The sequence below is a fragment of the Hirundo rustica genome, chromosome 10 (genome assembly GCF_015227805.2).
Source record: "Hirundo rustica isolate bHirRus1 chromosome 10, bHirRus1.pri.v3, whole genome shotgun sequence".
NCBI lineage: Eukaryota > Metazoa > Chordata > Aves > Passeriformes > Hirundinidae > Hirundo > Hirundo rustica.
The window spans coordinates 16,879,409-16,891,714 of record NC_053459.1 but is presented as its reverse complement, the minus strand read 5'-3'; the positions used below and the strand labels follow the sequence as shown (position 1 = coordinate 16,891,714).

The 12,306-nt window shown below is 63.4% G+C and overlaps 1 protein-coding gene across 1 annotated transcript; it reads left to right on the top strand.

Annotated features, from left to right (window-relative positions):
- The first annotated feature begins 1,906 nt into the window (after positions 1 to 1,906).
- Positions 1,907 to 12,246, top strand: ECEL1 (endothelin converting enzyme like 1). The gene is made up of 18 exons (XM_040073993.2): positions 1,907 to 2,162; positions 3,588 to 4,473; positions 6,296 to 6,364; positions 6,520 to 6,630; positions 7,208 to 7,300; positions 7,524 to 7,648; positions 8,027 to 8,249; positions 8,375 to 8,473; positions 8,571 to 8,645; positions 9,070 to 9,173; positions 9,385 to 9,443; positions 9,597 to 9,648; positions 9,745 to 9,812; positions 9,918 to 10,042; positions 10,284 to 10,349; positions 10,555 to 10,650; positions 11,184 to 11,260; positions 11,495 to 12,246. Exons 2-18 carry the CDS (start codon positions 3,730 to 3,732, stop codon positions 11,592 to 11,594), a joined length of 2,286 nt encoding a protein of 761 aa, XP_039929927.1. The 5' UTR covers positions 1,907 to 2,162; positions 3,588 to 3,729; the 3' UTR covers positions 11,595 to 12,246.
- The last annotated feature ends 60 nt before the right edge of the window (positions 12,247 to 12,306 follow it).

The following is a 12,306-nucleotide window of genomic DNA, read 5'->3' as shown; positions in this document are numbered from 1 at the left end:
CCCCACGGCACGGATCCTGCTGTTGGGTGTGCGTGGGCTGGGCAGCGCTCGGGCATCCAGAAGCAGGTGTCAGTCCCTCAGTCTGCAAAGGGATAAACTCTTTTCTTCTCTCTCCTCTCCAGCAGCAGCTGCTTTCCTCAGAGTGCCAGTTCCACAGGTTGTCACTGCCTGCACATCCTCTCAAGGCTCTCTGGACTTTTTTGGGGAAAGTCAGCATTTGGAAGAGAGTGAGGGCACTGCCTGATGCCCCATATTTACACACAGGTGCCATCCCACACCTGCTGAACCCTGGCTTCTTGAGATGCCAACACCTGCGGGGCACAGCAGCGCTCTGCGGCCAGCTCAGATTTATCCATTATTTTATATCCACACGCCTTTAATTTTTACAGCCTTGTTGGAGCAATACCCAGGGCTGTTAATAACAACAGGCCCTCCCCCACCCCCCATCTGCATCCATCATGCTCCAACCAAGGCACCAAGTGTGTCTCAGGGCTGAGTAAGTGCAGGCATGGGGAAGCTGGTGCATGCCACCCAGTCCCATGCCCCTATCTTCCAGCCAGCACCCTCATGAGCAGCAGGGTTGGATTCCCTGTGCCCACCCATGAAGCAGCCTCACTGGGTGCCCTTGAATCCCATTGGGGCTGGTGATACCTGGCTGGTTGCGATGCCCAAGCCTGGTGCGTCTCTCTCGTGGGATTGATGATTCTCTGCCTTGGTGTGCGCCCCATGAAAGCTGAGCTGCAACACCTGAGCTTGTGGCTGTGGATGGCAGTGAGTGCTTGAATGTGAGAGTGTATGGAGGCAGAGTGTGTGTCTGTGCTGGTGCATGTCAGTGTGTGTGGCTGTACATGTGATGTACGTGTGTGCCACTGCCTGTGCCGGTGCTGCTGTGCCTCGCTGCTGCAGAGGGCACCTTGCCCAGGCCATGCCCAGCATCCCAGCACAGGAAAGCGCAGCCTCAGCAGCCCCAGGCGTCGAGAGCTGTGCCTGGGGTCAGCCCACCGTGCCCGCAGGACAGGACGGTGGGTCCACATTGCTGAGCCACCTGTGCCGTGACAAGCAGGGCCCCATGTCCTGGCACAGCACCCAGTATGTGCTGTCCCTCCCTAGCACCCAGGAGACCCTGAGCCCCCTCTGAGCACCCAGGGATGTGCTGGCACAGGCGGGTGAGGGTAGCAGGGCACCCCTGAGCACGGCAGGCAGGGCGGCCACGGGTGACCAGAGTATCCAGGCACTGCAGGGGGCCACCGTGGGAATTGCTGGGCTATAAATCTCCTTGCTGGGCCCCCCCGTGGCAGAGCAGCTCACGATATTTATGTTGGGGATTTATCTGCAATGCAGTTTAATATTCCCGGACCTTCGCCTGTGTGTGTTCGAATGCACGGCTTCCTCCTCGTGCCACCCCCGTGCCACCCCCGTGCCCACCCTCTCACCCGGAGCCTTTCAGGCTCTGTCTCCTGCCCACCCACAGTCCTGGGCCCTTGCACCCGCCCTGGGAGAACGGCACCGGGACGGGACGGGCCCCCCCGGGTAGGGAGGGGGCTGTCGTGCTCCGGGATGCTCCCGGCACAGGCCGTCGGCTGTGCCCACCCGTGCCCCTCCTGGGTGTCCTGCTGCCGCGGCAGTGCGCCCGGACGGGGAATGCCAGGCGGACTGGCACCGCCAGCCCCGTGCCAGCGCCCCCCGGGGTACAGGAGCACGGGGACCCCCCTGCCCTACCTCCCCGCCGGCGGGGATGAGGTAAGGCTGGCGGGAGGCACAGGGCTGCTTCATTTGCATAATAATCTCGTTAATGGAGCCTGGCCTGCGGGAGAGCCGGGCTGGAGACACCACCCCCTCCCCGCCCCGCCGCCTCCCTCCGGCCCCGCCGCTCCGCCAGCCGCGGCGCGGGGCGCGGAGCGGAGCGGCAGCCGGACGGGCGGCCAGGGGCCGGCCAGCCCCCGGCAGACTCCTGATACCCCTCGAGAGAGCTGGTGAGCACCCCCAGGGCCCCCCGAGCATCCCGGACAGCGTCCCCGAGCATCTCGGCAGCGTCGCCTCAGCATCCCAGGGGCATCCTCCAAGTATCTCGGCGAGCAGACGACGAGCGACCCCCGTGCACACGCGTACTTCCCGGGCAGCAGAAAGAAGATCGTTCTCCCCAGCATCCCTCGAGTACCTCGGTGAGCACCCCGTGAGCAGCTCGGGGAGCAGTCCCCGTGCCTGCCGGCGAACACTCCGCGAGCATCCCCCAAATATCCCGGGCATCATCCCGGAGAGCACTTCCCGAGCATCCCTCGAGCAACCCTCGAGCATGCCCCCGAGCACCAAAGGCATCATCCCGGCCGGCATCTCCCTTGCACTTCCCGAGCATGTCCCTATCATCCCGACAAGCACCTTCCCGAATATCCTGGGCAGGCAGCATCCTCCGAGCATCGCGGGCAGCATCCTCCGGGAACCCCCGAGCATCCCCTGAGCATCTCGGGCAGCGTACTGAGCAGCATCCCTCGAGCTTCCTGGGCAGCTCCCTGGCCCCCCCACGCTTTGCCGCGCCGGCTGCCGTCCCCGCTAACTTTCCGACGGCAGCAGCTCCCTGGCACGGGCACTGCCGGGCTGCTGCACCGGGGCACAACTTTGCCCAAGTTGCAGAAGGAACGGGGGCATGGGGGAGCCCCGCTGTGGGGATTCTGGCCACCTCCCGAGCAGCTCTTTGTCCCCAGCCCGTCCTCCCTCACCTGTAAGTCTGGATATCATTCTGCACCAAGCAAGAAGGGGGGGGTGTCTCCTTTTGAAGCCCCCTCCCAACCCATCTATGTCCCCACCCTCCTTTCCCCATGGGCAGACCCCCTCCTCCCTAGCATGTCACCCCTGGCAGACACCCCTGCCTGTCGGGCGCCTGTCGGGCTTGGGTGGATGATGGTGGTGGTGGCTGTGGGGGAATGCTGTGAGGTTTCCACGGGATCCGGGGCTCCCCCCAGACTGGAATTAACTTTGTTCACACATCACGCACGGCACCACAATTTGACACAATGCGATGCAACACGGCGCACCACCACCCCGCACGGCACAATGCAACACCACCCACCACGGCGCAGCACCGTCTGTGCAACGCAACGTGGGGCCACACAAGCTGACCCAGCCCACGGCACCCCAACACAACACCTCCCCTCACAAATCTCCCCGAAGCCTCTTCCCCAAGCTGCTGACCCTGTCCATACCCCACCGAGAGGGGCTGGCAGCCCTGTGCTCCCCCTGGTTGGGAAGCGTTCTCATGGTGCTGAGTTTGGGTCACTGGAACACCCTGGACATCCACCCAGTGTGGGCTGGAGCATTTTGTGGGTGTGGGGGGGGGGTGTGAGATTAGCTGTGCCAGGGACTGAAACCTGCCATCATGCAGGCAGGACCCTGCCCTGTCACCAAAGGAGCTGGCAAAGGGGACAGCTGTGGGGTAGAGGTACGATCGAGCTCCTGGCGCTATGGATGGTCCCAGTGCCAGCAGTGGGTCATACATGGGGATGGATATACAGACAGCAATGACGACAAGAAGCAACCCCGCCGCCCTCGCTCCTCCCAAACTCCCCCTCATCCATCTCCTCTGCCTTTTCCAGGAGCCTCCTGACTCACCCAGCCATCACCACTTCCCCGTGGCAGGCACGGCTCCAGCATGAACTGTGGGCTCCCTGAGCCTGCCCCCCACCTGCCCTGAGCCCCCCGCACCTGTGCTGCTGGCGGGGAGCCCCATCCCCGGCCATGGAGAAGACCTACTCATTGACAGCCCACTACGATGAGTTTCAGGAGGTGAAGTACGTGAGCAAGTACCAGAGCGGGACCCTGCCCAACGGCTTCGCCCTCCAGCTGGGCGCAGGGGCCAAGAAGCGCCGTGGGGGGCTGCCACGCTGGAGCCGCCGGGAGGTCTGTCTGCTCTCAGGACTGGTCTTTGCTGCGGGGCTCTGCGTCATCTTGACGTGCATGTTGGTCCTCAAGTACCTGGCGGCCGAAGGGGACAGCTACTGCCTGGAGGGCTGTCAGGAGAAGAAGGCCTTCCTGCGGGCATCCCGCTTCCTAAGCGCCAACATGGATGCTACCATCGACCCTTGCCAGGACTTCTACTCCTTCGCCTGTGGCGGCTGGCTCCGGCGGCACGGCATCCCTGAGGACAAGCTGGTGTACGGCACCATCGGGGCCATCGCCGAGCAGAACGAGGCCAAGCTGCGGGCGCTGCTGAGCCGCCCCGTGCGGCGCCGAGCCCGCGCCTCGGCCGAGAGGAAGGTCAAGGAGTTTTTCCGCTCGTGCCTGGACCGGGCTGAGATCGATCGGCTCGGCCCCCGGCCCATGCTGGAGGTCATCGGGGAGTGCGGCGGCTGGGATGCCCCTCCGGACCGCAGGGACATCAACGAGCTGCTCTACAAGACGCAGGGGGTCTACAGTGCTGCCGTGCTCTTCTCCCTCACCGTCAGCCTGGACGAGAGGAACACTTCCCGCTACGTCATCCGGGTGAGGGCACCGTGCCCCTGCGGCTGCCCCCTGTCCCAGCCACCCTCCAGAGCTGCTGTCACCTGCCTGATGTCACTGTCCTTGCTGCAGCGGCTCTGGGCGCCTCCGCAGCGCGTGGGCTTGGCCGTAGCAGACTGCTGGGGTGGGGACCCCTCCTGTCCCTGGGGACCCTCCTGCCTTCCCAGCATGGGCCCCTGTGTCAGGCTGCCCTGGGGTGTGGGTGGCACCACCAGGACGGGGCTGGGGACACGGGCAGGGGGATGTACAGAGTAAGGCAGTGCCACCTGCCTGGGTGCTGAGGACAGCCCACCAGGGACTCCAGAGTGCTGGCTGCCAAGCCCCTCACCTCGGCATCGTGGCTGCCATCTGTACACGGGGGGCAAGCCCCAGGCAGGGGCAGGGAGGTGCCCTCCAGCCCCGCAGCACAGTGCCAGGGCATTTTCCCGTGTCTTTCTCAGTCTTTCCCACCTCTGCCAGACCATGTCCCTCACCCTGTGGTGCCACCAGGGCACGGGTGGGTTTATCTGGCCGGCCAGTTCTCTCGGCGGCTGCGGGGGAGCAGTGGTGGGCGCGGTGGGAGCACAGCAGCGGCACAGCAGGGATGCCCTGCTGGGCTCGGTGGCGGGCGCGGAGGTGGGCATAGCAGGGACAGCGTGGGCACGCGTGCTGGTGACGGCGTGGTGGGGACGAGGTGGTGGTGATGGCGAGGGCACTGGGGGGACACAGCGGTGGGGAGGAGCCGCCCCGGTCCCTGTGAGATGGTGCGGCTGTGGGATACGAGCGTGAGCGGGTGTGCTGCCGGCTCCGGGCCCCGCGTGTGTGACACTAGAGGGAGCGTCTGTCCCAGGGAAAGGACGGGCAGGCTGCGCCGGGACCGGGACCGCGCGGCGTGGGACACCGCGGGCGTGGGGGGCAGATGGCTGTGACAGCCAGGGCTGGCGGTCAGGGCGTGGGGTGTCGGGGGTGTGATTTGGGGTGGGTGTGCGGTGGGTGCGAGCGGACAGGGGGTGTATGAGGGGGGGTGTGTGAGGGCTGCAGGGTTCAGCTCCCGTCTGGGAAAGCAAAGGGGGCAGGGGGATGAGGGGGATGGAGGAGGAAGGCTGGAGGTGCGGTGGGTGTGCGGACAGCGCTGTGTGAGTGGGGGGAGGCCGGTGAAGTGAGTTGCGGGGGGCTGAGACCGAAAGAGAAGGAGAGGGTGCGTGTTTCTCTGTGTTTGTGTGTGCATTGGGGTAAAACGGATGGAGACTGTGAAGGGATGGGAGCACCCATAGGTGTGTGTCCAGCCGGGAGGGTTACCTGTGTGCTCGTGTGTGTGTGTGAGCGTGCACATACCTGCAAGCGTGCTCCGGGGCGTGCATGGGTTGGGGGCTGTGCCTGTGGTTACAGCACAGCAGGGGTGTGTGTGAAGAGCAGGGGGGTCCATAGAGCTCACCATGATGGCTGCGGCATGACTGGGGCTGGCCACGGGGCAGGTGGGGGGACACCAGGGGGCAGGGATGGGGCAGAGAGTGGCGGCAGCATAGGGCAGGCTATGGGGCAGCCAATCTGCCAGTCAGGCCATGGAGCAGGGGCCTGCTCTCTGCCCTGCACTCTCAGCCTGTGGCTTGCTGGCTGTTGCAGCTCCAGCAGCCTCTAGCAGGGGGGAAACTGAGGCACGGACGTGCCCATTCCTGGGGCTGTTCCAGCACACTGCCGTCCCTCAGCTCCAGGGACGCCAGGGGCACTCTGCGATATGGGGAAGGTGAGGGGTGCCTGGCTCAGCACAGCCCCTCTCCCTCTGCTCACCCTCTGCTCACCCTCTGCCCCTGTCTCTCGCCCCCAGATCGACCAGGACGGGCTGACACTGCCTGAACGGACCCTCTACCTGGGGCAGGACGAGGAGAGCGAGAAGGTGAGGGGGGCACAGCGGTGCCTTGGGGACAGCAGGAGAGGGACCAGCACGCAGCATGGTTGGCAGACAGAGGGCACCCCACTGCCAGCAGTGCCCGGGACCGGGGTGCCACAGGACAGTGGGGGTGGCACTGAGCATCCCTTCCCTCTGAACAGATCCTGGCCGCATACCGAGTGTTCATGGAGCGGCTGCTCACCCTCCTGGGGGCTGAGCGTGTGGAGCAGAAAGCCCAGGAGATCCTGCAGCTGGAGCAGCACCTCGCCAATGTGAGGGGGATGTGTGCCATGAACTTGGGGGCACAATTGTCCAGCCCTTGGACATCCCAGTCACAGATTTTTGGGGATGCCCATATCTCCTCCTGAGCAATCCCATTCCAATCCCTCCATCCAGACTTCCAGCCCTTGGGGATCTTCACACCTAGAACCTGGGGATCTCAGCCTCTTGAGGACCTCACGGCAGAGCTTCAGGGACCCAGTCCCACATCCTGAGAACCCCCAGTCCCAGCCCTTGGGACAACCACTCCAGCCCCACATCTACTCCTTGTGATGGCACTCCAGGCCCTTGTAGACTCCATATCCAGGTCTCGGGGACCTGAATCTGCACCTTGGTGGGGGACATGTGTGCCCATTCCTCAGATAACCCAATTCCTTGGGGAACTTTTGACAGCCCTCAGGGTCCCACTGGCAGCAGAGGGTTCTTGGGGCAGGGAGTGGGAAGGATGTGGGTCAGTACCTGCATCAGAGATGCCCTCTTGCCCCAGAGCTGCCCCATCCCAGTGTATTATCCCTGTGTCACCCTCAAGGTGGGCAGTGGGATGGTGACAGCCGTGCCCACCCTGTGCAGATCACGGTGTCCGAGTATGATGACGTGCGGAGGGACGTCGGCAGCATGTACCACAAAGTGACCCTGGCCGAGCTGCAGCGCATCACCCCCACGGTGAGTACCCCTGGTGCCAACCTGTCCCCCTGTCCCCCATCTGCCTGGGCCCCACACTTGTCCCTGTGCTCCATGCCCTCCATGCCCACCACCTGTCCCAGTTAAATGCACTTGAGGATAATGCACTCCTCTACTGGGAGGCTGGAAAGCCTGGATGGGGTCCCCTCCAGGGTGGCATGGAGTGGGTGTCCCCGAGCCCCCCTGACAGTGCCTGCCCTGGCAGCTCAAGTGGAAGCGCTTGCTGGACCGCATCTTCCATGACAACTTCTCGGAGGAGGAGGAGGTGGTGCTGCTGGCCACCGACTACATGCACAAGGTGTCCGACCTCATCCGTGTGACACCCAGCAGGTGAGGGGGGCTGGCACCCCCTGTGCCCCTGGCACCTCTCCCAGCCTGGCAGGGGGCACAGGACAGCTGTGGCTGGAATCTCCTCCTGGGAAGGCTGGGCTTGGCACAGAATATCTGGGAAAGCTTGTGGGAAAAGGCACTGTCATGAGCCCCACAGCATCCTGGTCGTGCCTGGACACCCGGTGAGCCACTTATGCTAGAGGTCACCAGACTCATCGCACATCAGGGAGGGACATGGTGCCAGGCTGTCCCTGTGCCCCCACCAGCCATGTCCTTGAGCAGAGGTGTCCCTGAGCAGGGGTGCCCCCACCCTGGCACGTGCTCCCACCCTCCCCGTGCCTGGGGACATGCTGAGGGCCGATCCTGTCCCTGTCACAGGATCCTTCACAACTACATGCTGTGGCGCATCGTGGTGGTGCTGAGCGAGCACCTCTCCACCCCCTTCCGCGATGCCATCCACGAGCTCTCCAAGGAGATGGAGGGCAACGAGAAGCAGCTGGAGCCGGGTAAGATCTGCCTGAGCCAGGCCAACAAGCACTTCGGCATGGCCCTGGGAGCTCTCTTCGTTGAGGAGCACTTCTCCTCTGCCAGCAAAGCCAAGGTAGGTGATGCTGCCACCGCCATCTCCCATCACCTTGCCAAAGTGCCCGCTGCCCCCACCAAAGGCTGTCTGGCCGGTGAGGGATGGTGGGGAGGCTGTGCCAGCGCCACGGTGACCCACTGTAGGTGCAGCAGCTGGTGGAGGACATCAAATACATCCTTGACCAGCGCCTGGATGAGCTGGACTGGATGGACGAGGAGACACGGAGAGCAGCCAGGGCCAAGGTAGAGGCCCCTAGCATGCACTCCTGTCTTTGGCCCCATCACCAGCACGGGGACAGGTGTGACAGGGGTCTGAACCCACCACTCATTTTGCCCACAGCTCCGGTATATGATGGTGATGATTGGGTACCCCGATTTCCTCCTGAAGCCAGAGGCCATCGACAAGGAATATGAGGCAAGGGATAGCCCAGGAGCATGTGAGGACATGGGCAAATGGTGGGGGAAGATGGTCCCCACGTCTGCAGCAGGGTCTGTGGGGATGTCACCCCAAAGCAAGCCCCCTCCTGGTGCTCACTGCTGGCAGAGTGCCCCACACCGGCAGTGCCATACAGTCCCTGGGATGGTGTCTCCTTCCCCACATTGCAGCTCCCAGAGCTCAGCCCCATCCTCGGCAAGGGCTGGGGGTGCTGGATTGGCCCAGGGACCTCATGGAGCTGACAGAGAAACAGCTGCCCCTGTGGGCACACAGCATGGGGCGTGAGAACACGCTTGTGACACATCCGCAGTCACCAAGGCTCTCAGGGGTGGGAGCACACCACAGGCCTGCCCTCCACACTCCTGGGGCTGGCGTCTCCCCTGATGTGGCTGTGCCCCCCCAGTTTGAGGTGGATGAGAAGACTTACTTCAAGAACATCCTCAACAGCATCGCCTTCGGCATCAGGCTCTCGGTGAAGAAGATCCGGCAGGAGGTGGACAAGTCCGTGTGGGTATCCCCTTGCCCTGGGGGAACACGGGGGGGCCCAGCATGGTGCCACCGCTGTCCCCTGTCCCCATGCCCAGATGCACCCCACAGGGTGTAGGCAGAAGGGCACGGGGATGCTGGAAATGCGCCCCTGTTCCCCAGCTGTGTAAAGGCATGGCATTTCCATGTCCCTCGTTGCTCTGCAGCCCAGCACTGCTGTCTCTCCCTGCAGGTGGCTGCTGCCTCCCCAGGCACTGAACGCCTACTACCTGCCCAACAAGAACCAGATGGGTGAGCACTGCCCGCCGCCGATCCACCCCCGGGGAGGGAGCAGGGAGGATCTGGGATGGGGACACGGCCCAGGTGTCCCCTGGTGCTGGGTGATGCTGCGGGTGGGTGCAGGGCAGGGTGACACCCAACTGCAATGTTCTCCTGTGTCCCCAGTGTTCCCTGCTGGCATCCTGCAGCCCACGCTCTACGACCCCGAGTTCCCACAGTGAGTGTGGGGCCGGGGGTTGTCATGCCATGGGGTCACCCTGTCCCTGCCAGCACCGTGGTCTCCACCCTCTCACTTCTGCCCCCCACTCAACAGGTCGCTGAACTATGGTGGGATTGGCACCATCATTGGGCACGAGCTGACCCACGGCTACGATGACTGGGGTGGGTGTTCCTCCTAAATCCTGCCTGGATGTGAGGATGGGGGAGGCAGCCAGGCAAGACGCCTGGGTCCCTTGGGACTGTTGGAGGTGGCGGTTTCCTTGGCAGGGGGACAGTACGACCGGCACGGGAACCTGGTGCACTGGTGGACGGAGCGGTCCTACAGCAAGTTCCTGAAGAAGGCGCAGTGCATCGTCAACCTCTACGACAACTTCACCGTCTACAACCAGAGGGTGAGACCCCCTCTCGTGCTGGGCAATGCCCAGCAGGGCACAACTGCCCCACGGTGGGGTCCTTGCTGCTGCATTGCTTAGGGTACCTGCAGGAGAACTGACTCTGCCCAGCCCAGCCCTGAGACCCAACAATTCATCACACCTTAGCTTGGAAATTCCTCAGGGCACCGGGTGCAGCCTCGGTGCCAGGGTGGGGATGGAGACACCTCTGTTCATGCTGTCATTTCTCCTCTCTTGGCAGGTGAATGGCAAACACACACTGGGGGAGAACATTGCTGACATGGGTGGGCTCAAACTCGCCTACTACGTAAGTGTCCCCCCAGCCTGGCTGCCACAGCCGTGGGGCAGCTGCTTATGCCATCCCCATTGAGAGGGCGGGGGATGCCCCAACCCCTCCTTACTCCCTGCAGCAAAGGGTGGGCATGATCCTGATTGCTGGGGGCTTGGGGGGAGGTTCAGGGTGGGTTTGGGGGAGTGCCCAGGCCCTGCTGAGGGCACCCCTTGTTCTCCAGGCCTACCAGAAGTGGGTGCGGGAGCACGGCCCCGAGCACCCCTTGCACCACATGAAATACACGCATGACCAGCTCTTCTTCATCGCCTTTGCCCAGGTGAGCCCCTGTCCTCCTCACATGTAACAGTTATTGGGATAGGAGGGTCACCTTGTGTGGGGCCAGCAGCCCAAAGGGAAGGGGAGAGAACTCCAGGGGACCCAGGGCCCGTGGCCAGGAGCTGGGCTTGGCTGCATCAGCAGGTCCTGGGCTCAGGGTACAGAGCTCAGCCCTGAATGAGCACCCCACACGCTCCTGTTGCTCCTGTGGACCCCACAACAATAAATTAGTGTGTGTCCCATGACTTCCAGAGGTTACACAGTAACAAATACATACGATCCCAAACTTCTAGGAAACCCTGCAGCCAGGCAGCTTACAGCCCCAGAAACCCTAAATAACAAACACGACTCCATGTTCTCCCACCTCACTTATACCACGTACACAGGCTCTTGGGAGACCCTGCAATAACAAATTCAGCCAGGGCATCACTGCCCTCAACCCCTAGCAGCCAGAAGGGCCATCGTGTGTCCTGGTGGTTGCCAGGACCCCAGGTGCCCCACGTGGATTCTCCATGGAACCTTTCTCCCCTGCAGAACTGGTGCATCAAGCGCCGATCCCAGTCCATCTACCTGCAGGTGCTGACAGACAAGCACGCCCCGGAGCACTACAGGTACTGGGTGCTCCCAAAATGGGGTGGGCTGGGGGCACGGTGGGTGTCAGATGTCAGTGCTGTGCAAAGTGGGATGAGCACCCTTTGAAGAGCTGGTGCCAGCAGATTTGGGGTGATATCCCTGGGGCAGGGGTCGGGGTGCTGCTGGGGTGGGCACGTGCCCTGAGTGGGGTGCAAGGCGGCAGTGCAGGGGGTGGGGGTGCCCAGCTCTGAAGTCCTCCCCTCTCCCGGCAGGGTCCTGGGCAGTGTCTCGCAGTTTGAGGAGTTTGGACGGGTCTTCCACTGCCCCAAGAACTCGCCCATGAACCCGGTGCACAAGTGCTCGGTGTGGTGAGGTCGAGCCCCCTCCAGCAGGCTGGGACCCTCCATCCCCACCCCTGCCTAAGTGACACCCTGTGCCCACTCCCCAGCTTCCCATCTCCCCTTCCTATTCTCCGGGTAAAGGGGGCACCCTCGGGTGTCACAGCGGGTCTCCCCGAAGGCAGGCACCTGCCATAGGGGTGTAGGCAGCAGAGACACTTGGGTTGGGCAGCTGCCTCCTGCCCGTTCCCCTCCTATCCACTGCCCTGCACACTGAGGGCTCCTCATTCCCCTTGGAGGAATGAGGGCACCCCCTTTTCTGTCCTACCACCCCAAACCCTTTGCCCAGCCCTACCACTTCCATCCCAGCGTCAGTCAAGGCAGGGGGAGGACTGCAGAGATACCATGGGGCTGCCCCATGCCAAAAGCCTCCCCTCCCTGGCATTCCCCGTGCCAGCCCCATTCAGTGCATGCACAGCCCTGCCGGGGTGGGGCACAGCGCTGGAGCTGGGTGATGCCAGCCTGGCCAGGAGAGCGGGCACTCGGACACTGCTGTGTTTTTCGCTGCTGTTTCTGGTCAATAAAGCACTGGATATGCTGGGTGGTTGCCAGGGGCCGTGGCCAGGGGATGGGAGCAGTGGGGCAGCACCCCCAGCCCCGCCCACATGGCACAGGCACCCCCACTCCATCAACACACCTGTCCCACCAGCGTCACACCCCGTGTTTATTTAACACCCCACTGCCCA